This window comes from Stegostoma tigrinum, chromosome 28 (genome assembly GCF_030684315.1).
Source record: "Stegostoma tigrinum isolate sSteTig4 chromosome 28, sSteTig4.hap1, whole genome shotgun sequence".
Taxonomy (NCBI): Eukaryota; Metazoa; Chordata; class Chondrichthyes; order Orectolobiformes; family Stegostomatidae; genus Stegostoma; species Stegostoma tigrinum.
Genome location: NC_081381.1, coordinates 38621893 through 38647851, shown reverse-complemented (window position 1 = coordinate 38647851; position 25959 = coordinate 38621893). Strand labels below are relative to the sequence as shown.

The 25959-nt window shown below is 41.3% G+C and overlaps 1 protein-coding gene across 9 annotated transcripts in view; it reads right to left on the bottom strand.

The window, feature by feature from the left end:
* disp3 (dispatched RND transporter family member 3) overlaps window positions 1-25959 on the bottom strand; it is a 443035-nt gene that overhangs the window by 164688 nt on the left and 252388 nt on the right. For all 9 annotated transcript variants that reach the window (XM_059638085.1, XM_059638078.1, XM_059638077.1 and 6 more), the window contains one exon: window positions 2094-2230. In XM_059638085.1, coding sequence (XP_059494068.1) covers window positions 2094-2230 — 137 coding nt within the window. The remainder of the gene's footprint in view (window positions 1-2093; window positions 2231-25959) is intronic.

The window sequence follows — 25959 nt, the reverse complement described above, 5'->3', positions numbered from 1 at the left end:
TTACAACTTGGATCAAATACCTCACCTTCTAACTTCCACAGAATATAACCGTAGTTTGTGTAATTTTAATTGTAATATAAACCCTCATATTCAGCTAGTATTTTGTGAAATCTATTCACACAAAGGCCAACATATACTTTCTCAAGTGTGGTGCTCAGAACCGGTCACACCATGTTCGAGTCAAGTCACCTGCTGCCCTACTTGGTCAGTGAGTAATTTATGGTAGTGGAATACAAACAAATAGAAGAGATTTTGGCAGATGAAGGGGAGATAAGCAAATTCATTAAATGATTGTTGAAATGGTCAAAATGGCCAAATGGGAGCCAGCTGCAAAATAAACAGCTATTCCTGAAGTATTTTCCATACCACACAAGGTTATAAACAACAAATTCCTGCATTAAATAAAACATGTAAAATTATAAAAAAAACATTCCAATGCATTTCTCTGGAGCGTAATCAAACTATATCTGATACTAGGCTAGGTGAAGAAATATTTGAACAGGTCACTGAAGCCTTACCAAAGATTTGAATTTTAATAAGCAATTTGATGAAAGCAAGATGGGGTGAGCGGAATGAACCATATAAGGAGAGAATTCCAGAACTTAAAGCCTAAGTGGCCGAATGCATAAATGCGTAAGAGGATAAATGTGGAGGACCATTGGGAGCTTGTAGATTAGTAAGGCTGGTGCATCCTTGTACTTAGATAACAAAGCGTGGAGCTGGATGAGCACAGCAGGCCAAGCAGCATCTTAGGAGCACAAAAGCTGATGTTTCGAGCCTAGACCCTTCATCAGAAAAGGGGGAGGGGGAGAGGGTTCTGAAATAAATAGGGTGAGAGGGGGAGGCGGATCGAAGGTGGATAGAGGAGAAGAGACAGACAAGTTAAAGGGGTGAGGATGGAGCCAGTGGAGATGAGTGTAGGTGGGGAGGGGATAGGTCAGTCTGGGGAGGACGGACTGGTCAAGGGGGCGGGATGAGGTTAGTAGGTAGGAAATGGATGTGCAGCTTGAGGTGGGAGGAGGGGATAGGTGAGAGGAAGAAGAGTTTAGGGAGGCGGGGATGAACTTGGCTGGTTTTGGGATGCGGGGTGGGGGGGGGGTGGTGGGGGGGAGGGAGATTTTGAAGCTTGTGAAATCCACATTAATACCATTGGGCTGCAGGGTTCCCAAGCGGAATATGAGATGCTGTTCTGGCAACCTTCGGGTGGCATCAGTGTGGCACTGCAGGAGGCCCAGCATGGACATGTTGTCAAAGGAATGGGAGGGGGAGTTGAAATGGTTCGTGACTGGGAGGTGCAGTTGTTTATTGCGAACCGAGCGTAGGTGCTCTGCAAAGTGGTTCCCAAGTCTCCGTTTGGTTTCACCGATGCGGAGGAAGCCACAATGGGTACAGCAGATGTAGTATACCACATTGGCAGATGTGCAGGTGAACATCTGTTTGATGCGGAAAGTCTTCTTGGGGCCTGGGATAGGGGTGAGGGAGAAGGTATGGGGTGAAGTGTAGCACTTCCTGTGGTTGAAGGGGAAAGTGCCTGGTGTGGTGGGGTAGGAGGGTAGTATGGAGTGGACAAGGAAGTCACGGAGAGAGTGGGCCCGCCGGAAAGCAGACAAGGGTGGAGATGGAAAAATGTCTTTGGTGGTGGGGTCGGATTACAAGTGGCAGAAGTGTTGGAGGATGATACGTTGGATCTGGACGTTGGTGGGGTGGTATGTGAGCACAAGGGGGATTCTCTTTTGGCAGTTATTGCTGGGCCGTGGTGTGAGGGATGAGTTGCTGGAAGTGCGGGAGACACAGTCGAGGGCGTTCTTCTCCACTGCGGGGGGGATGTTGAAGAACGAGGACACCTGAGATATATGGGAGTGGAATGCCTCATCCTGGGAGCAGGTACGGCAGAGGCGAAGTTCCCATTATCTCTGCATCCTTGTACTTCTTGTTTTAGAAGAGGGCAAAATTAGAACTGAAACTATTCTGAGCTCCAGCACCTCCCAGTGACCCTTTGCAAAACAGTGCTGGTAAAGATAAGGAAAAGGGAATAAAATTAATTGACTTCACAGGAAAGATAATTAATGGTTAAAATGAATAGGCTTGCTGACCTGAAAATGAGGTGAGAACATACACCAGAACTGCTATGCATCCACTGCTGATAAAAGCCAGCATCATATCGTTCTTAAATGTTCGTCGTACTTCATAGTCAAATAGATCTGTTCCACCATACAGGACTTGCACTTTCCTGAAAAAGTAATGAAAAAAATCAATTTCTTAATCAATTCAAATAAACCATGGTGTATTCCCACATTATTAAATCCGAGATGCATCAGAAGGCAACTTAAAGTATCTAATTTAGTGTCACACCTATCTATTCACACCTGTTAATCATAACAATTTACAATTACGATTAGATAAACACTTAAGAGGAAAAGTTTAAGGCTATATAGAAACAAAAACTGGCTGTCAGGCCCACCCAGTTAGAGCTGAAGTTTATGCTTCATTAAAACCTTTTCTCATCTAACACTTACATGCTGAATCCTCTATTCTTTTCTCCCTGATATGCTTAGCCAGCTTCATTTCAAATGCAACTGTAGCATATGCCTAAACCACTCCTTTTGTTATAAACCTTTACATTTTCATTACTCAGAGTTCATTGTTTCATTTCTAGGTGACTGTTTTATACTGATAGTCCTTAGTCTTACTCTTCCACACACTTGTGTCTGTTCCAGCAAACATTTTTGTAATTTTGAAGCCTGCCATCATGTCATACTTCAGCCTTTTATTTTCAATAGAAAAGAAATTGTCTGTGTGATAAATTTCACCCAGGTTTAACTGTGTAATTGTGCTATTATCTTTATTTTTTTTGCAACTTCTTCAGAACAGAAGCTTTTCTTTAACTTCTAAAGTCTAAATTGCTAATATAAATTGTGAACAACAGGCGTCCTTGTTCCTCATAAGACTCCACACTCCACCGTTTGCCACGATAGTGATTCTGTCTTGCAGCTAGCCTGCTATCCACTCTAGTACTAGTCATTTAGCTCAATGTTCTCTAGGATAACAAGGTGTAGAGCTGGATGAACACAGCAGGCCAAGCAGCATCAGAGGAGCAGGAAGGTTGACATTTCGGGCCTAGGCCCTTCAGAAATGTGCTCTTACCTTGTTTGTAAGCTCATATGAAAGTTTATCAAACCTCTTTATACACCTGTCTGAAATACATTCAATGATTTGGGATCCACAGCCTCCGTAGCAATGAGTCCCACAGATTTATCACCCTCTGGCCAAAGAAATTCCTCCTCATCTCAATTCTAAAGGCTTGTCCCTTCACTGAGGCTATACCCTCAGATCCTAGTCTCTTCTACTAATGGAAACATCTTCTCCATTTACACTCTATCTAGGCCTCTCTGTATTCTGTAAGGTTCAATGAAATACTCCCCAATCTTCCAAACTCCATCAAGTACAAGACCAGTGTTCTCAACCACTCCTCATTTGACAAACCTTTCATCTCTGAGATCATGTTTGTAAACTCCCTTTGGACCCTCTCTAATGCCAGCACATCCTTCCTTAGATTTGGAAAACTGCTCACTTTATTCCAAATACATTTTAAAAAAAAATCTATGGATAATTATGTATTAATGTAGAATATTTAATACTTTTATTTATTGTCCTTGACAACCTAATTTTATTTGCCTAATTGATAATTTTGACGTCTTTTCTCATTCATTTGTATACTCCTTCTAATATCCATGTAACTAGATATTTTCTTACATTTAAATTTTCCCTTCATGTCTTCATTCATAGCTTCTCCTTTATCATGGTATGACAGAGAGAAGGAATGAACCAGTTCCCCTCTCTTTAGTTATACATTTATAAAATTCAGATGAAGTATTGCATGTAGTTCAGGGCGCCACATTATAGGAAAAATGTGAACACATTTGGAACAGTGCAGAAACAGTTCACAGGAATGGTTGAAGGGATGAAAAATTTCACTTACAAGGATAGAATAAAGAAGTTAGGACTCCTGTCCTTGGGGAGAAAGGTATGTGGAGATCTTATTGAGGCTTTCAAACTCGTGAAGGAGCTGGATAGAGTAGATAGGGAGAAACATTTCACAGTTGTGAAAGGAACAAGAACCAGAGGACATAGCTTTAATTTGTAAAAGAAGCAAATGTGAAGTGAGAAAAAACATTTTCATACAACAAACAGTGAGGGTTTGAAATGCACTGCCTGGGAATTGTTGGGAAATTGAGGGGCTTGAGAGGATTGGATGATTTTTGGATTGAAATAATGCGTAAGGATATGAGGAAAAGAAGGAACTTGACACTGAATAAAGATATTCATTTGAAGGACGGTACAAACGTGGGCCAAATGTTCTTCTGTGTCATAGCATAGTCATGATTCTGTGACTTATTTCATTTACTTGGTCACAACAAAGGTTTAACTTTTGTTCAGCACAAGGCTATAACTCTTTCCAATTAAAATGTGAGAATGTCTGCTGACATCTGAAAGTGGTTTCAGTACACATTTCCAAAATGTGCACGTGCATTACCCCTGCCAGTACTATTAGCAGCATCATTCCAACCAGTTTGCTCTTATTTATTGCGCTATTTAGGCACCATCACATTTTTGTTTTGCGCAGCATTTCAGAAGTATGAATGCAAACAACTCTCCACATGAGCAATGCAAACCTTTTGGGGGTGTTGTCAAGAGGCAATCTTAAAATGCAATTTTTTGCAATCCCGGTCTAGACTGCCAAGTTATGAAGCGATCTCACTACACTAATAGATAATGATGACATAATAAGAAACAAAAATCAGAAATTGCTGGAAAAACTCTGCAGGTCTGTGAAAAGACATTTCAGGTCCGGTGATCCTTCTTCATAACCTTTCTTCTTTGGATTTTTGTTTAGTGTTTAACGCTGACATAATTCTACATTCAACAGATTCGATCACTCATTTGTGATGATCTGTGACACACAAGGTTCATTCAGTCAACATTTGGCATTTTGTAATGATCCACTGCAATCTATGGATGAGAAATGAAATCATAGTGTACCAAGCACATCAACTGCAACCATTGATTTTTGTTTGTAGTTGAACATTGTTGAGCACTTTAATCAGTGGAAATCATAAGGAAAGAAAATAAGCCTGGGACAGATCAAGGGAATTTTTCAGAACTTTTTGAAGACTCAGCTGCAACCTGTGGTTGTATAACAAGGAAAAGAAGGACTCAGACATATCTCAGTCTGCCTCAACAACTTGTCCATATTCTTGTCTTCCTAAGTTCTTCTAAAATAGAGCCATTTGATGGCTCTCGATTCCTCACTGAGTGCTGTAAACATGATCTGTGTAGTTCAACTGCCTTCTGAGCAGTATAGCTAACTGCAGTATTCCAACCATCTATAAATATCTCTGGCTGTCTCTTTCTCCTTCTCGCTCTCCCTGCCTGTAATCTTTTAATCCCTTCTTCAGTGGCCACTGAACTGTCCTGACTAAGCGATTGAAAACCCTGCAAAATGTTCTTCTTCTATTACTGAGCAGATTGGAACACTGGCACCTCACAACTCTTGGAACTATCTTTTCCATGAATGTTACCAATCATGGATCCTTATTGCTCAGTACAAAATATCAATACAGAGGAATTCATCACAAGTTATCTACTTTTCCTGTAAGGCGTTACTCTCAAGTTATTTTTGAATTAAAGAAAGAGCAAATTTAATACCTGCTGGTGCCAATAACATTTATAAAAGGTGTGACATCAAGTATGCTGCCTTTGTGCAGTCATTTGGTCCAGACACACACACCAACCACACACAGGTAACAAGTTAAAAAGGGATTATGGTCAGTACAAAGCAAGTTAAAAGAACATACAGCTTGGGTACCCCTTTTTGTGTGAGGTTTTGACATGAGATGAGTTGGTTTCTTCCATGCAGTGAACAGTTTTGAATTTTGCAGTTATTTTTAAAGTTTTCAGTTCTCTGATACTTCTTTTCCGGCCAGTGCCGTTGACAGGCTCTTTCCTTCTTAGGAAAGATAAAGAGCATTCTTAGTTCCATACCTCTTGGTCTGTCTAAAAACCTCTAGGAAATACAAGTTGTCTTGTATATTCTGTGCCTCCAGAGGTTATCATTTCCAGACTGGTAACTCAATTAAATGTTTTGTCTCTAACATGTGAAAATTTTCACAATAGTCTAAAATCAGATAAGCGGTGAGACCTCTATCTTATTTTCAAAATACTATTTTGAAAAGCAACGTGCTGTTTTGATTTCATCTTTGAATTAATAGTCAGATTATCAGTTTTACTAACATTGTCTCAGAGCTGTTTGTGGAATCTTGTGTGCAAGTTGGTGGTCAAGACTCCAAAGCAAGTAGCTACAACTCAAAAGCATTTAATGGCTGTAAAGCACTTTGGGATTCCTAATGGGCATGAAAGGCACTGCACAAGTTTATTTTTTTGATTAAGTTTATGCACATTAAAAATGATGAAGGAAAGTCATGAAAAACGGATTTTGATTTCTTTGGTCATCCAGCATTAGAATCAATCATTTCCATATGAGAAAGATTGCTAAATGTAGATTAAAAAAGACATTCTACTTGACCTCAACAATGTGCCCTTTTCCCCAGAAGGCTGTGATACATTACACCAAACTGACATTACTAATTTGCTACACAACATGTACAAATAATGAGAGTTTCCACTTCCAAGTTAGGCTGAGACAGACCGAAAAAAAAAAGTCAGATCTTGTGAAATTTCAGAACATGTGCTACGGAGGGGGAATAGCAAAACCCCTCTGATAATTAAACTAAAACACAAGCTCCAATCTGTTACGACCAGGAGTAGGGGTTCCACTCTAATAATTACCCCAAGACACCCACAGAAGCTGGCCTTTCCCCTCATAATCTGTTAAAAGTCGTTAAAAGACATTTGCTGATCTCCACTTTACAAATAACAGGAAACTATTTATTTATTTAGCCCTAACAATGAACAAGTTAACAGAATTACTAACAAACCGACAAATCCCCCCCAGACTACTAACTATTCTCGAACTGGTCTGAATCCTACTGGAATATTGTTCAAATAAACACAAATCCCACTTGTACAAACCCAGTTAATAAAAAAAATCCAATAAATTAAAATTTAATCTCACCAAGTTTGCACAGTCTACGTCTTCTCCACTTTATCTCTAAACTTCCTTCATTGATTTCACATCACAAATGCCTTTCTTCCAGTGATTTTGCTGTCTCAGATGTTTTTCACTTTAATTTCTCCAGTGACGACCTAAAGCTAAAATGCCGTGGTACCTTTTGATGGGTCGTTTCAGAGAGCTCAATAGTTTTATGTGAAAACCTGGTTTGTATCGCAGATGGCAGACTTGTTTTCACTGCAACTGAAGTTTGGCTCTCCCCTCAGATGGCAATTGGCTCTCTCAAATTTTCCAAATGCCCTCTTCTTTATACACGTAATGACATCATAGTATTTCTTACACTGGATTGGTTTGATGTTGTCAACAATTTAAATTCAATTGGCTTTCTGTATCTAGGTGCTTGGTTTAAATTAATTGGGCAAATTCAAACTTGTTGTCTTGGTTAAAAAAAATGCTGCCGGGCCTTTCATTATAAATGTTTCAAGTTTTGGGTACTTTCTGTACTGGCACCCTCCAGCTGCTGTTCACAGCCGTACATCTTTAAAAAAATCTCTAAACACAGGAAAACAACCATCTTTTAAAGGGATAATGCACTGCTTTTTCCCCCTATCATTTCTAACCAACAAATTCTAACTTCCTCTCTTCCATTCATGACTATTCCACACAAGTTTGTAACGCCAAGAATTCAGACTACTTTCTCCAGCAGAAACATTAAAGGAAACCAGTGTGCGGTGTAACTAAATACTCAATAGGACTGCAAAAGCTAGCCATATAGCATTTCTTCGGAGGTTCCTGTGATCCTGTTATCCTTTTCACATTGTGCAATAACATTTTAATAGCTGTTTCTCAATTGAGTGTTGAATCGTGTTCATAATTTAATACAAAAAAACCTGCTTAATCACCAGATTTTCTATGTTTGGAAATAACTGAGATTAGAACAGTGTGGAGCCACCTTTGCATCCAGTTTGTTAACTAACTCTGAGAACTCATGACTTTACTCATTAGTATTTGATTCTGCATCAAATAGCATGTTTTCTTTTAATTTTCTGGCCTTTGTGGTTTGTGTTAGGCTCTCATAACTGTGAGATGGAAAAATGGGAGCCCAATTAGTCCACAGGTATCGAAGATGATCAGCCAGAGTAAGAAAAATTAGAAATATAAAGTAAAAGCCACAAATTTCCAAAACAAAATGTTCTTCTGTCAGCACTTAACAGATGACAAATACAGGTTAACAAAGTGTGAGGCTGGATGAACACAGCAGGCCAAGCAGCATTTTAAGAGCACAAAAGCTGATGTTTCGGGTCTAGACCCTTCATCAGAAAAAATGATGCACTTGGTCACCTAGCACCTGCCTGCATGCTTGCAACATTTCTGCCTTGCCAAGCCATGCCAATTAGCACACTGGTGCTTTGGCCACAGGATAAAGGCTATTAGTGCAAGTTATTGATGTTTATATTTTGTGCACACACACAGACAGGCTGCTTGTCATGGTTGTCAGTAGAGACCTGACCATGGGGGTGTAGGTAGGTGTGGGGGGAGTATCTTTCTGTATGCACACCAAGACTTCAATCTAACACTTACAGCATGTGCCAGCTACTGTGGCAGAAAATTATTTGGAGACGCGGAGAGTTCCTCAAGAAGATGAACTTTTATTTGCAAACAAAAGCCGTGACAATCTAGAAGTATTTTCTTAGAGTGCCCCCGAACCTTTCTGACTTGCACTTCTTATACCATTTTGTTATCAACTTCTGGCTAAGCTCATCAGCATGTCCAACTGGGTCAGTCTGAGTTTTCTTATCTTGACCCAATGGTATCAACCTGTCCTGTCTTTCCATTCCCGCCACTATGATTTTTTCCTCCTCTGCTTAATTCATAGTATAATGACTATCCACCTACATCATCCTGCTGATCATTGTGAGATTTAACCCTTCGTCTGCCCCTATAATTTTAATTTCCATCACTACCTGTATGATAAACACATTGCGTGTTTATTCAATCAAATGACCATGTCGGAAATTATGTGTGGGCTAGTCCTCAGTCCAGTCAAGGGGGTCCAATGTTGGTCATAGGGCCCATGTAGCCTTAGTCATGGGCACAGTCTGTATACAGAACAGGAGCTTGGCCATCTGCTTAAGTGGTCACCATCAGGGGATATGTCTGACTATATCCTTGGGATTGGGCACTGTTCAATTCTGTAGCCATCTCAAGCAGTCATGGGAATCACACAGATAATGATTAGGGATTTGGTCAGTCACATCTAGGGGTTGTCCTTCAAATTCAAAGATCTAGAGAGAATAAAGTCCTAGTGTTTGTGAGTTGTTGGAGAGGATTCAAGGAGAGCTTTTAGGGCAAAAGGGGGATCAGTGCCAAAAGTTGGTGGGGGCTATCAAGGCTAATAGGGGATTGGAGAGACAGGTGTTCTGATATTTGTGGAGCCCCAAATTCATAATAATTGTTTAACTGTCCACCACCATTCATGACTGGATATGGCAGGACTGCAAAGCTTAACACAGTGGCAGCAATGTGTACCATCTACAAGAGGTAGCATTTCACCATGGCTCCTTTGACTGAACTACCTAAATGTGTAACCTCTACTGGTATTTATGGACATGAGTGTCTGCAAAGGGTTAATTCCGAAGATTGCCTTAAGCACCACCCAATACGATGACTTCATATGGGCTTGGTGGGAGAACAATTTAGGATCACAAAAGAGTAAGACCTTCCATCTGGGTCTTCCATATAAGCTTCGCAAAAAAGTCAATCATATCAGTGCAGTCTTTACATTACTGATATTGTGTAATAAGTTACATATTGTTCAAGTTAAGAGCCTCTTCTTGTTAGACTATCAGGCGGCTTTCTTTCATAAAACTTGTTGATCCCTGCCTGGAAAGAGGATAGTAGCAGAAAACCTACCAGATAAATCATACAATAAGATAAGCAGTGGAAATAATTCATTTTCCAACTTTACCACCTAGAGGGCCGAGGTGAGTAGATGCCTGGGAGCCCCATTTGTAAGTTCTCCAAATCAAAACCATCCCGACTTAGAATTATATCACCATTCCTTCACTGGCACTGGGTCAAAATCTTGGAACATTTTCCTGGAGACCAATACGTATGTATGTACCTATACCTCTAATGATTGCAGCAGGTCAAGAAGACAGTTCACCACCAGCATCATATAAGGTCAATTAGGAATGAATAGTAAAGGCTGGCCTAGCCTGTGACACTCAGATCCACTGAATGAATTAACAATACAGCCATATTATAAATGTTCATAAAATCTTTGTCATATAATATTTCAGGGCTGGAGCTACATAGAAAGTGACATGGTTAGTTTACAGATCACAGATTAATGGATTGTTTCAGTTAATTTAATGAGGATAGGGTATGCACAGGGTTGTGCTGGTCCATTCTTTGCTGTTACTCTGCATGAATATATCAGGCATTTCGTTTGCTGTTAATCCAAGATTGGGGTCCAGGGTCAACTGCAAACACAGAAGAGTAAGCGAGACACAATTAGTTTGGTGGAAGGCAACAGAGTCTTAAGGTGCAGAAAAATGCATGGTACATGTTATCCAAAAGAGCAATGCAATGAAAAAAAGAAATATACTCTTAATTACAAGATCAAGATTATCAATTCTTCTACAAGTGGAAAGGCATAATACAGTGTGAGTTTTATGGCGACAATTGTTTTTGATGGAGAAAAATATAAAAGTGTTTTTACCAAAAACCTTGTCTTTATATTACATTTTTCACAAACACTGCATACCTCAAAAATGTTTAAATAAAAGGATTGTGGATGCTGGAACTCTTGACAAAAGACAAAAATTGCTGGAGGAACTCAGCAGTTCTGGCAGCATCTCTGTTCAGAATTAACGTTTGAGTATAGAGACCTTTCTTTAGAGGGATCCTCCACCAATTTCTATTCTTGTTTCAAAAAATGCTTTGCTGCCAATTAATTACTATTGAGGTATTGTGTTAGAACCCTCGTTGATTTTTCATTATTTTATTCCTTTCTTATTTTTGGCTTGGGCTTGTGAATCGTGAGCTAACAGAGAAAAGCTAAAGGTGACCTTTGGACTGTGAGCAGCAGCTTGTTCCTTTTTTTCAGAAAGATAAAGCAATATACAAACTGATATTTTCTTATGAGGCCTGAAGGCTCTTTCTTATTAAAAAGTGCTCTGGGCAGCACAGTGGATAGCACTGCAGCCTCACAGCGCCGGGGATCAAAGTTTGATTCCAGCCTTGGGCAACTGTCTGTGGAGTTTGCACATTCTCCCTGTGTCCTCCGGGTGCTCCAGTTTCCTCCCACAGTCCAAAAATGTGCAGGCTAGGTGGATTGGCCATGCTAAATTGCCCGTAGTGTTCAGGGGTGTGTGGGTTAGAGGGGAATGGGTCTGGATGATATGCTTCAAGGGGCGGTGTGGACTTGTTAGGCCAAAGGGCCTGTTTCCACACTGTAGGGAATCTAATATCTAAAAAAAATCTAATACCTAATACTCAAGCAGATGGCAGATGTTGAATGTGAACTAGGACCTCATGGGGAGATGGCCAGGTTAGCAGTGAAAGGCCAGAGTTTGAACCAGTTTTTAGATTTGGACTGTGTTTAAGTCAGAAAGATCGTACTTGCTAAAGCTATAAGATGAAGGATTGGTTGTTCTCACATTATCAACTTAATTAAAGTTCAGAGAACAGAATCTTAATTATAAGAACAAAATGAATATTCCTCAGAATTTTCTGGAAGAAATTTGTATACATTGGTGTCATCAGAAGTGAAACAAAACATAATCTTATGTGCTAGAGATTGTGGAGTCTGCTGCAGTGAACTGGCCAGTTACATCTCTTTTGTCTTTCTCTTTTGATTTATCCCTTAACTGCATCTGTTTGTCTATCTGTCTGTCTTTGTGTGAGAATGGTGGCTAGAAGCATGGAAGACTGGGTTTAAATCATAAAGGGTAAAATGTAAAATTGTCATAATCTTACTACGCCATAGGGTTGTTCTCTCATTAGAGAAAGACAACTGGTGGTCGTTTAAACATACCTCAGGTGAAGGGGAGGTTGAGAAGGATGGCCCTTCACGGTAACCTCAGCCAGTGCATGAATTGGCCCATGTTAGTTGGTATCTCTCTGCATTGCAAACCAGCCATGCAGACAACTGAGCTAATTAGATTACTCTATGGTTTAAGCTAGCTCTGCTAAAGCTACTGCATTATTAATAAATCATTAAATCCTTTTTATATGCTGGAAACACATACTGACTGACCATACTGAATATAACATCCCTGAACTTGACTGAAATACTGCTGTGAGATCTTTCATCAATGTGAGCAATCAGACAGAACCTCAGCTTAACTCCTCATCTCAACTTTTGACAGTGTATTACTCTGCTCATATTGCATTTGTGCTCAAACGATAGAGTGGAACTTGAATCCAGAAACTTATAACTCAAAAGGTTCTCTTTGTGTTCAGTCACTTAGCACCTATCAACCCTGCCTTGCCTTGCCATATCTATTAGTACAGCTACACAAGTGGGTAGCTTGCCAAGCTATTCAGCAGTCCTCAGTCAAGGGGACGGACATGTTGCTGTGTGATTTTGTGTTACGTCAATCTTACATGTACGCATGTGTCTGTAAGTTATGCAGCAAATATTTCATGTGCTGCAAGCAGGCATCCACGTCTCAAAGTCTTATGGGAGTACTCCTCATCAAAATCCATTGAATCACCTGTCAGGCAGGGGGTCCCAGAAAAGTAAGTCAAGGTCAATCTCCAATATCAGGCCAGGGCATTGGCCATAATCAGCTGTGTGTTAGGTGCATTCTTGATCAGGGGCCCTCTACACTGTGGGGACTGGATCATGGTCACTTGTTATTCCATAGCAATCGGTTTGGGGTTATGACTAATGTGGTCAGGGAGCTGTCACATCATCAGTCTGTATCTGGACTCTTCTTCACTGGGACTGCTAAAGATGATCTTTGGGCTGTGGGTGGTAGCTTGTCCCTTTTCCTCAAAACAAAAAGAAGAAACAAACTGATATTTTCTTATGAGATCTTACTTGAAGGCTGTTTCTTTTTAATAAAGTGCTCAGTAGACGCTTTGACTCTGGAGCCTTTTGCTCAAGAAGATGGCAGATGTTGAATATTAACCGGGACTTCATGGGGAGATATATTAGCAGTGAAAGACCAGAGTTTGAACTGGATTTTAGATTTGGACTGTGTTTAGGTTAGAAAGATTGTACTTGCTAAACATGCAGGACAGAAGGTTGATTGTTCTTTGGTTATTCTCTCATTATCAACAGGCCAATCTGTCAGATCTGTCCACAGAAACTATGGGCAAAGTGGGGTTAGGGACTTGGGGTGGCTGAAAGGGTTGTTCCTGCCACAGAAAGAAAATTTAAAAAATTATTCATTGGGATTGGGGCCTTCAGGCTGGGGGTGGAAAGGAGGTAATTTTATTTGTAAAGGGGAATATGGTATGCAACAGGGCAATGTGGGATGGGTGTTCATTCACAGTCAGGAGCACCCTGGCATTAAGTGGGGGGATTTATAGGGATGTGTATATGTCTCTCAGAGTCATCTTATTTGATAGGAGCTGGGAGTTGGAGGAGTGGTGAAGATGAGCAGTTGCAGGCTCATAAGATGGGTGGGGACTTGAGGAGATGTGAATCCTATGAGGATTCAAGAGAAAATGAGTCAGGGCATGGACCTTGACATTTGGGACCTCATTGACACTGAGGGGCAGAGGCTAGAAACCACTGACTAATGAGTGCTTACTGGCACTTTCCATCATGCCAGAATTCCAAAATATGCAATGAGAAGGAAAACAGTTGCTACCACCATTGGTAATGAGCACGGGGGGAAGGGGGCTGTGGGACCCACTGATGTGAAGGCTTTTAAAGGGAAACGTTACATGTCAATTTTTGCACTGTACTGGAAGCAGATCTTCATGGTCCCTAAAGGTGATCCTGAGGCACTGGTTCTCTGTGTGCTACATTCCTTTTTGCTCAGACATCGCATTCATTCCCACGCTTTTGGATAATGAGACCAGGGAAAGAAAATAGATGTTTTAGGATGAGGGGAATCATACTACCTTATGACATTTGGGAGTACACAAGGATTTAAACAAAAGGATGTTGTACATAAGCAATCAGTCAATGTGAATGTGATACTCAACATACACTGTGTTGTCATCTGTACCACTAAAGTGCTATCTAATGATTTATTTTTTTTCCCCCTTCTACTGGGTCTTGGTGTACTCGCAAGTTCCACAGCTGGGGTACAGGGAGACTGCTTGGCAATGTGCCCTGGAGGTTTTGTTAGATGAACGTGAGGTGAACCTGGAGATGGCCGAGAGTTACTGAGCGTTTTCTTCGTAGAGGCAAGTGGACTCTGCATGGCTTGAACTTCGAAGTATCAGCGGCTCGAAGGCAGGATAAAGGTGAAGGGCCCCACGGATTGTAGGATGTTTTGACAAGAGAATTCTGACGTGCTTTGGTTGATTCTTCCTCCAGTTAGGTGCCTCTTGGCACTGCCCTGCATTTTTGTATAGAAGGGCCCCCTGCAGTGTGCATCAGGTTTCTCATCCCCGTGTCACTAGGCCTTTGTCCTGAGGGACAATGTCTGGAGCAATGGAGTGCAGGAGAGTTCAACTTTCCAAAAGACTCTGTCATGTCTCTCCATGGGAGTTGTCACCTGCCTATGAAGGCAACCAGACAATTGCATGCTTGAGGTAGTTGGGTCCCTATAGCTTAGCTGCACTCCCGCAGCCTCTGGACTTTGAGGACCATTGCATCCCACACACTGGTCTGCTGTTCCTGATCCTCCATGAATGTGGATGAAGTCCACAATTGCCGTACCATAGCATCCTCTCATGCGTGAGACTGAGTAAATATCTGGTCTCTGGCAGTCCTCTGAGTGCCAGCGGCCGGTGTTGCTTCTTTATTTCTTTCTTCGACAGCTGCAAAGTTGTTGCAGAGAGGTGCTCACCAGTTTGTGTTCCCATGTGTTCTGAATAAGCAGTTCCCACTGAAATGTCAGCTCAGGAGCTCGGCCGGCGGGGGCGGTGGGGTGGGGGCAAGCGTGAAAAAGTGTCACAGCCAGTGATTAGACATAGTGTGCAATGAATGACACTGGCAGTGAGGTTACTGTGAGATTTGCAGTAGAATGAAGATTAGTACTTACTCCGGGTTGGTAGGACATATTGAAGAATCTGATATTAAGCATATCCCCAACCTTCTGTGCCCTTTCTGCCATATTATGGGCTGTCTTCTATAATGGGAACAAAGGAGGAATTGAGTGAAAGAGGGTGACATGACTATTAATGTTGGTGCAGGTGGTTGAAGGATGGTGAGGTTTTCCAAAGCACTGAGTAGTCTGCAAAGAAGTCACACAGGCTTCATGGTGAGGGTGGTTCCAGGGAGTGTTGAAATGAGTACAATGAGTACAAGTGAGGGAAGATGTTACAGGCAATAGTGACAGTGGCACAGCATGAACTTTGGTGGCTGCAAAGCAGAGAAGGCAATTATTTTGGCACTACTAGTTGTTTGTCCACACCACCAAAACAGCATTGACCTAAGTGCTGATCTAAGGCCAGCTATCAAGAATCCGGTGGTGTGACATCCAGGAAGAGGATACCCTTTTCTGCACCATCCTGTCCATCAGCCCCATGGGAGGGCCATGGCATCATCTTTTCCTTCTCCAACATCTTCTCACTGAATGTAGAAAGCTTTGGAATGCCAGCGCTTGTCTGAATTTTTAAATATAGTGCAGTTGTTATGAATACTAGTCTTTTGCAAATGTCAGCTGAGTGGTGAGTTGATCTGGGAAGGGCATGCGGTAAGATGGAGATTGATTCGAACATAGCTAATGTGTGGGTTTATTAAAATATGGCGAGTAATCTTGTTTTGCCATATATTAAATTCCATTTAAAAAAATCTCAGCACAACTGGTACTAAGCCCAAAGAATGTAAGATTCGGCCCATTGTTAGTTTCACGTTAGCAAGTAGCTACAGGTTACATTGATTTGATACACATTGTGACAGAGACTTTGAGAAGGACTCTCTGAGATCCTATGCTGTTAACCCACCCAATCAATATGACATTATCATTGTGGGTGGTGCTTAAGATACTTATCATGATTTACTTTTTTCAAAGACTGAAACAATTTACTGAGCAATGCTTGGGATTACAGTGTTACTTTTTAAGAGACCTGGAAGAGCCATTTATATAACTTATATCAAAATATTTCACCAAAACGTTGTATTTTTCAGTGGAAACACTCAGCAAAAGATACAGAAATATTTTTTAAACTATTGGAAGAAATGTTCCCAATCTGTTGTCATGCCTTACTAATTCCCTCATGATTCTTTTCATTTTTAGTGTCTGGAGTTAAATTAGTCTGTGAAATAATTCCACGCAGGTTGGTATTCTGCCACCAAGTCACCCTTTACTCACATGTGCATAATATATGACACTCACCCGACTAGCACACACAGCTGGCTACTAGAGTGAACAGAACCCCTTACATTCCTGTTTATATCTGTCAGCCAAGACTCCTTGATTGGACCAGGTTAACAGCCCCAATCAGGCAACTCATATTCTATGAGATCCACCTAGTTGACCTCATTTAATTCACTTCGGTCTGGAATTCATTAAGAGAGTCATTGATGACAACAACATATTGTGATGTAAATTGAAGCTGGCATCTGCAATGCTTCAGCTTGTTTGCAAGTACCTTGAAACCTTTGACCCAATATCCTTCAGGGTCTCCAATCTAACTTTTGATTTGTGAGTTCTCTATTGGTAATAATATTAATGTTGCACTTTCACTTTGTGATAAGTGTGCTATTCCACAGAATGTACAGTTCCATCTGCAGCAGTATTTCTAATGGCTCACAAAGTAGGACAATTATTTTTGCAATCCTACTTTCTTCTGACATCCTGAAATAACCAGTAGATTAATTTTAAATAGCAGAACCAATGATAACGTGTAAAGTTAAATCCACACACTGCATTAATTATTCTTGCATAAGGATCCAATACAAAAATAATGTGCTAAACAGAATAAGTTCTATTATCACAATACGAATGCCTTAGCTGGCTACTGCCTCTCTCCATACTTCTAATTCACAAATTTTAGATGTAGCATATCTAGTTGATTCATATTAGGACTGCAACTATGATATTTCTAAATGCCCATTCAGTTTGTGCTATATGCTATATCTTCTTACGTGAAGATCTTTACAGTGTACTTAAAAGTCTCATACTCAAATTCCCCAGGGCACTGAGACCATAAGACCCACACAGGATATTGAATCAAATATAGAAAATGCTGGAGAATCTCAGCAGGTCTCGCAGAATCTGTGGAGAGACAAACAATGTTGACATTTTGAGTCTGATATGACTCTGTTTGAAGAAGTATCTGTAGTATTTCACTTTTTTTTCTGATGTCAAATCAAGCAGTTCTACACAAAACAACAATATACGCATACACAATTCTGCCAAGTCAGAGGGAATCTAATGGCCTCCCCCCAAGTGCATTTGGAAAGTGGGAGGCATGTTATCAGGCAGAAGAGTGATAAGTGGGGACCTGTAACTTGTGTTTCTGCCCCAGTTAAGTCCATGGCAAAAAGGCCTGCGGAGGATCTTTCTGTACTACCACCAATGGGACATGCAAGTGGCTAATTAATGACTATGTAAGAACAACATCCTGCCAGCACTACTGAGCAATGTTGGGGATTCACAATACAAGGAGCATGACATGCCAACCCTGGTCTGATTATTCTGAGGCTGCAAGATGGCTGGGATGGGAGGGGGTGTGGTGATGGTGGTGGATGCTCATTCAAAGGCACCTAGTGCCTGACTGAGAGGTTCAGCTTTGGGAAAGAACCATGCTCACAGACAGCTAACCCGCTGCCCTTGATAGAGATCTCCACATTTCCTGTCTGATGAGCTCCATCCCATGACTCCCCTCAATGACCTGGGATCCAATAAAGATCTGAGGCCTTGGATGAGTGTTCTATTGCAACAACACTACCTCTCTGGGGCACAGAGATAATGGGAACTGCAGATGCTGGAGAATTCCAAGATAATAAAATGAGAGGCTGGATGAACACAGCAGGCCAAGCAGCATCTCAGGAGCACAAAAGCTGACGTTTCGGGCCTAGACCCTTCATCAGAGAGGGGGATGGGGAGAGGGAGCTGGAATAAATAGGGAGAGAGGGGGAGGCGGACCGAAGATGGAGAGTAAAGAAGATAGGTGGAGAGAGTATAGGTGGGGAGGTAGGGAGGGGATAGGTCAGTCCAGGGAAGACGGACAGGTCAAGGAGGTGGGATGAGGTTAGTAGGTAGCTGGGGGTGCGGCTTGGTGTGGGAGGAAGGGATGGGTGAGAGGAAGAACCGGTTAGGGAGGCAGAGACAGGTCTCTGGGGCACTGCTGTTCAATACAACTGACTAGCTGGCAGCTCTCAATGAGTAGGAATTATGATCCTGGAGCTCTTATTGCCAGGAGATAGCATGCTACTAGTCTTCAAGTGCCTGTTTAACACAGAAGTAATGGGTTCTCATAAACAGCGGAGATGTAGTATTCTCATTGGTTCCCTAACTGATTGCTGAGGTCTTCATTGCCTGCACAAGATTCCAATCTCAGTGTTTATCGTCCGAATGACCAGTGGTCTAAATCTCCCATGCTTGCTGGTTGTATATTCCTTTATGCCCATTTCTTTCAATTATTACTGCAACAAAGGTTACATATTTGCAAATGGTGGCATGGTCTCAGTTTTAATCTTCATTTCCATGAGTACATTCCATAAGTCTCCACTTTTACGTGAAATTTTAATCTGCACATGTGTACTACTTCTCTGAGTCTCAATGGAAACTACACGTGTAACCAAAATAATTTGGCAAAATTGGCTGATGGAGCATTAGTGAATGAACCTGAGTGCCATGTCAACATTCTTCAGAACCACTCGCCCCATATTTCCATTCAGTTATTTCTGAGCTGCAAGTGAGCTTGTTCCCTTACATCAGAATTTTTCAAGTTTTTTGAGAAATGCTTAAACTATGGAAACACACATTAAATGGATATCATTACATTGTGCTGTTATTTAAACCACGAGAAAATTTGTTGGTGAATATTAAACTTTTCGATCTCAAGTACTTTCAAACATTTTGAAAAGTAGTAGTTGTGTTGTGTAGATCAATGGGAATACAACAGTAATGTTATTGTTGTGGACAATTAATTATGATCAATGTTTCACTGGCTAATCACAGATGAGGCTATGGGTCTGAGCCACATATGATGAAGAGATTGGTCCCCCTAGTTCTTTGTCAACATGTTTTATCATATAATAGATGAGTTATTTACAATTGGTAGCCAGTTCTAAAATTGCTCTTGTAATGTAAGTGGATATGTATTTGCAAAATCAACTACAGAGATGACACTATTCAAGGAATTTAGATTCTGTAAATGTTTTGGGGAGCTGGGTTCAAACCCACCACAGCAGATATTGGAATTTGAATTCAATGAATATTTGGAATTAAGAACGATGACTGTGAAACCACTGCTGACTGGCAGAAAAGCCCACAAATGTCTGGTCTAAATGTGACTCCTGAAAGGTGGGTCAAAATCCCCCATCAGTTGTTGGACATACCCTGGACTTAAAAACCCTCTCAAGGGAGAAGTTACAGAAATTACAGTATATTGGATTAAAGTCACTGGGACTCCAGGAACCATGGGCTGCAACTGAGGCAGGAAAAGGCTGGCTGGAATGGCCTGGGAAACATACAAGCCCGGGGCAGATATCTGGGACAGGGGCTAGCTAAGTGAAACCAAAGGAAAACCTCGTATTCATGTCTCAGCTAAAACGATACAAGCCAGTCTACAGGAAATAAACAACCTCAACAATTTCAGACCCTTTGGAGCCTAAACAGGTGTCAACCCATTCACTTCCAAATCAGTGCTCAGGCACAATGTCACTGAACATTCCACAGCATTGTGTTACATGAAAACCTGTTTCACCTTGGAACCTTCACACCACTGTGCGAACTGAACAGATACCTGGCCAAAGGAAATGTTGGACATTCCAAACCCATCAAAACCATTCTTTCCAATTGAAAAATGAATGTCACTCACTCCAGTACTCAGGAAACCTTTTCAGCCCTGAAAAGAGGTACAATAGCTCACAGATTTGGCAGGAGATAAGGGGGGGCCTGCAGTGGGGTCTAACTGGAGACCCCGAGCCCAGCACAAGAGACAGAGTGAAGTGGAAGGTGCAGTGAGAAGCAAAGGAAGAAAGGAGGGAGAAGCAAGAAAAGAGTGAGAATCCTGTACTGTGAGTGGGGGGCTGTGAAACCAGTACAGCGAGACCAACTACTGGAAACTAACTACGAACCTCCACTTGACGTCCGGAGGTGACTGTAGGCGTCCCGAGATACGGCACATCAACCGGTGCAACACCAGCAACATTCTCCACCAGCCGCAACAACAACCTGCTCGCAAAACAACCAGGAGAAGGAGAAAAACCAGGGTACTCACCAGGCCGGTCCCACGCATCCGACCATATTGCCTGACTGACTATGGTCGGTACCTCAGCCCTTCGCAGAGTCCCAGCTATGGCAAGCGACTACGGACAGAGCCAGTCGATATCATGGTTTTCACACCAGGCATGAGCCCAAGGTCACTGAGGCCTCTAACCCAGCTTGGCTAGTCATAAACAGTGAAAGGGTGGGGTGGTTGGGGTCAATGGTGTAGGACACCTCTGAGGAAGTGAAATGGGTTAGAACAGGCGTCTCTCTCTTTTCCCCCATTGGTATAGTAACAGTCACCCATTGTATTTATTTTACCCACTGTACTTAATTACCTGGGAGACAGTCCCAGAGAGAGTCGGATGGTGGATTCACTTTCTGGTTTTGAAAATATACCAATTTTACTTGTTTGTTTAATAAAATCAATCTGCTTGGCCTCTGTAACATCTGTCTCCGGTGCTTTTCCACCACATCACATCACACACGTAACTCCAGCGTCAGAAGCAGGGAGCTGGTAAACTGTGCACCTGGCAGCACCTCCCTTGACTCCAGCCCAACAGCAATGTGGTTTACTCTCAACTGCCCTCTGAAGTGACCAAGCATGCCACTCAGTTGATTCAATTGCTACGTCTCAATAAAGAGACCAGATTCTGTTCTCATGACAGGCTACTAGGCTCATAGAAACGTTGAAGATAGGAGCAGGCAATTTGACCCCTTGAGTCTACGACATCATTCAATATGATCATAGCTGATGATCGAGCACAATACCCTCATCCTTTGCCTCCCCCCACCCTTATCCCGTAAGCCAAAAGGGCTACATCTAACCCCTTTTTGGAAACACATAATATTTTAGCCTCAACTACTTTCTGTGGCAGTGAATTCCACAGGCTCACCGCTTTCAGAGTCTCCTCACATTTCTCCTCACGTCAGTCCTAAAATGGTTACCAATTATCTATAGATTATGTTCCCACTACCATGCCCTCATCCTGTGAATAAATAAAGAAAAAAAAATTGGACTCCCACATCTTTGGGAATATCCTTCTTGCATCTAACCTGCCTTGTTCTGTTTGAATTTTGTAGGTTTCTGTGAGATCTCCCCTCAATCTTCTAAATTCCAGTCTCCTACCTAACTTGATTTCTCCTCACACATTAGTCCTGCTACCTCAGGAATTTGGTGAACTTTTGAAATGTTAACTCTGCCTTCTCTCCATAGATGTTGCCAGGCCAACTGAATTCCTCCAATGACTTCTGTTTTTACTTTAGATTTGTGGTATCCAAAATTCTTTGTTTCCTTTTAGTTGCTAGACTGGGCCTGCTGCAAGTGGATCTGGAACTGACAAGAAGCAAAAAGATACTTGACCTCATCCTTGCCAATCTGCCAGCTGCAGATGCTTCTCCCCATGACAATATTGACCACTCAGAGTCCTTATGGAGGTGATATCCTGCCTCACACTGATAATTCCTTACATATTGCCTCATAACATAATCACACAAAAATAAAAAAGGCCTATTAAAGCTTCTGCATGTTCATAAAAAGGAAACATTTGGTTAAAACAAATGTGAGTCTATTTCATGCAAAGAGAGGGGAACTCAGAATTGGGAATAGAGAAATGGAAGAGAAGCTAAGCTATAACTTTTGTGTCTGTTTTCACTGAAGAAGATACCATAAATCTCCCAGAACTAAAGATCAAAGTGGCTAGGGAGAATGAGGAAATAAGAATCAGTAAGAAGACTGCGCTAGAGAAATTAATTGGGTTGAAAGTTGATAAATCCCCAGAACTTGGTGGTTAATATCTGAGAGTGTTAAAAGAGGCAGCTCCAGGCATAGTTGATGATTTGGTGATATTCTTGCAAAATTCTAAACAATTTGCAATGATTTCTGTGGATTGGAAAATAGCAAATGTCACCCCAGCATCTGTGAAGGAACTGAGAGAGAAAACAGGGAATTACAGGCCTAATAGCCTTTCATTAGTAGGGAAAATTTGAGATGATGAAAGATGAGATAAATAGACACCTAGGTGATAATGATCTGATTAGGCACAGTCAGCAGGTAATTGATAATGGGAAATTGTGTTTTGATTGGAGTTTTTTTGAAGATGTTACAAACCAAACTGATAAAGGCGAGCTGAAGAATTTGTACACTCAGATTTTCAGAAGGCTTTTGAATATCTCTTCCCCCACAGGAGGCTAGTTAGAAGATTTAAAGCACATGGAACAGGAAATATTGTTCTGGCCTGAGTTAATGATTAGATAATTGCCAGAAAACACAGTGTACAAATAAATGGTCATTTTCATCTTGTGACTAGTGGGTGCTGCAAGCATCAGTACTTGGGGCCCAGCTGTTTACGATATATATCAATGATTATGGGTTGAGGGCTAAATGTAGCATTCCAAATTTGAGGATGATAAAAAAGCCAATGGGAATGTGCGGAAGTTGCAATGTGGCTTCAGGAGGATTTGAACAGGTTTAGTGAATGGGCAAGAACATGGAAAAATGTGAAGTGATCCACTTCTGTAGGAGAAACAGATGTGCTGAGTATTTCTTAAATGACACGAGATTGAAAAGTGTACAGGTTCAATGGGACCTCAGTGTCCTTGTTGATAATTAACTGAGGGGTATGCGATGATTAGGGAGGCTAATGGAATGCTTGCCTTTGTTACAAGAGGATTTGAGTACTGGAGAAGTGAAGTCTGGATTTAATCATATTGGTACGTGATTAGTCTGCACCTGAAATTCTACGTAGGTTTTGGACATCTGTCTTGGGAACTTTGCCTCAGAAGACACGGGAGGGAAGACCATTGAATATTCTCAAGGCAGAGATAGATTATTTCTGGGCAATGAAAGCAAAGGTTATCAGGGATAGGTGGGAATGTGAAATTTGAAATGGAAACAAATCAGCCATGAACTTATTGAATGTGGAGCAAGCTTGAGGGGCCAAATTGCTCAACTCTGCTCATGTGTTTGGAATTAAAATCTCCCAAAATTCACATCTTCTGCATCCTGTGTTATTTACTTGAATAACTGCACATAAGTTTACTCAATAAATCCCTTGATGTTGAGATTTCCATTTGAAGTGAATTAAGCCTTTCCTTGTCCAACACAAAGCAAATGCTTTCTGTAATCATCAGCAATATTTGTTTTCTGAAGCACACAAAAAAAGGGTAATTAAATTCTGAAAAGAGTTGAAATACTCTACAGGTCTGGTAGCACCTGCGGTGAGAGAAATATAGTTAACATTTAAGGTTCATCACCTTTCATCAAAACTGGGAAAGTTAGAAATGTAATAAGATTGGGGGAGGGTGTGAGATTGAGGACAAAATGAAGGTCTGTGACAGGGTGGAAGACACAAGATATTCAGGCTTGAGTTGGGTAGTGGGATTGGGAAATATCTTAGGCTACTGCGCATGCCTTTGAAAAGCTGACATAAATGGTGGGATCTACACATTGCGGCTTTGGGTCCCCTGCCGATGAAACAAACCTGAATTTGCCACGGGGCCTCTGAACGCCAAGACTTTTTCTTATGTATTTGTTGGATGTGGGTATGAATGGCTGGCCTGTATTTATTGTCTGTCCTTATTTGCCCTTGAGAATGTGGTGGTGAGCTGCTATCTTGAACTGCTGTAGTCCATGTGCCTTAGACAAATCCACAATGCTATTATGGAGGGAATTCCAGGATTTCAACCCAATGATAATGAAGGAACAGTGATATATTTCCACATCCAGATGTTGAGTTGCTTGGAGGGGAACTTGCAGGTAGAGGCATTTGTAACTGTTGCTCCTGTCCTTCAAGATGGAAGTGATTGTGGGTTTGAAAGGTGCTGTCTGAGGATCTTTGGGAAATTTCTGCAGTGCATCCCTGTACATACTGCTGCTGCTGAACGTCAGTGGTGGAGGATAAATGTTTGTGAATGTGTCGCCAAAACATAGATAATTTAAAAGGGTTATCAAAATTGTCTTGAACTTCATACCATTTGTTTTGTTAAAATCAGCCTTCATCATCATGACCAGCCACATTTCATCCATGTCAATCCATGCTGATCTATAACAAAAACAGAAATAGCTGGAAAAACTGAGCAGGTGTGCTAGTAGCTGTGGACAGAACGCAGAGCAAATGTTTGGGGTCCAGTGACCTTCTTCAGAACGGTATGAAAAAGGGTCACTGGATTCAAAACAGCAGTACTGCTGATTGTCTATAGAAGCTGCCAAACCTGCTCAGTTTCTCCAGTTTTTCTTCTTTTGTTTCAGGTTTCCAGCATCTGCAGTTCTTTGTTTTTTGTTCCATGCCAATCTATAACTCGCACAGACCCTTTTAATCCCTATGCCAATTTATGCCACCAGACCCACTATGCTATTCCTTTATATCCATCAGGCCAACAGACCACGTGTCCAGTATAAGCAGTGCACAGGTGCCATGTTGAGATGGCATAAAATGAAGTTTTAAAGATTTATAATCTGTCACTTATGGAAGTACATTCAAAATGTTTCACTCCTCAAAATTGTGTCAGCTTTATAAAAACAATGAGGCTTAAACTCTACAACAAGAATAGTTTAATAACCTCTTTGATCTGTTTGTCAAACTGTGAACTGAGAATTTATCACTAAGGTAATGGTCTGTGTTTTCAGTCAGGAAGCTGATAGCTCAAGTTGGGAAATTTTCTCGCTCACTGAGATGGACTGGCATGATTTTCATTCTGGGTGGAACTGTTGCAGGAAAGAGTCAGGTTTGCCAACCCTGGACATTTTGAGATTTTGTCCCTCATGATTTTATAAATCACAGTCCCCCTAGCCTTCATCCCTTCTACTTCAACACTTCCCCACTCAGTCCCCTATCCATCCATGCCCTTATGACAACATAACGTTAACTCATACCAATTCAAACTTGGTCCTTATTTACTTTGCTAAATTACACACTACCCACCATAGGTATACATGGAAGCAAAGCAGAGAAGAAATACAAGTCAAAATAGATATGTTATAGCATGTACTATAACCAAATAAACCCCACTCATAACTTTTAAATTGTATGCCAAACTTGTTCCTCTAAAGAAGGCACAGACTTGCATTCATGATACTATTTCAAAAAACCTCTTTGAGCTGTCGGTCAAACCATGAACTTAAGACCGTCTTGCTGACATAATTATTGATTGTGGACCACAGCACTGGGCATTAATAATGACATACTGAGAGCACTTAGGGGAAATGTCAACAGTTATCGTAACAGCTAGTATGTCTTGTTTTCAACATTTCTTAAAAGATATAGTCTTTACTTAATTTTCAAAGGGCTGGGTATTTAAGTAACTTCACAAATT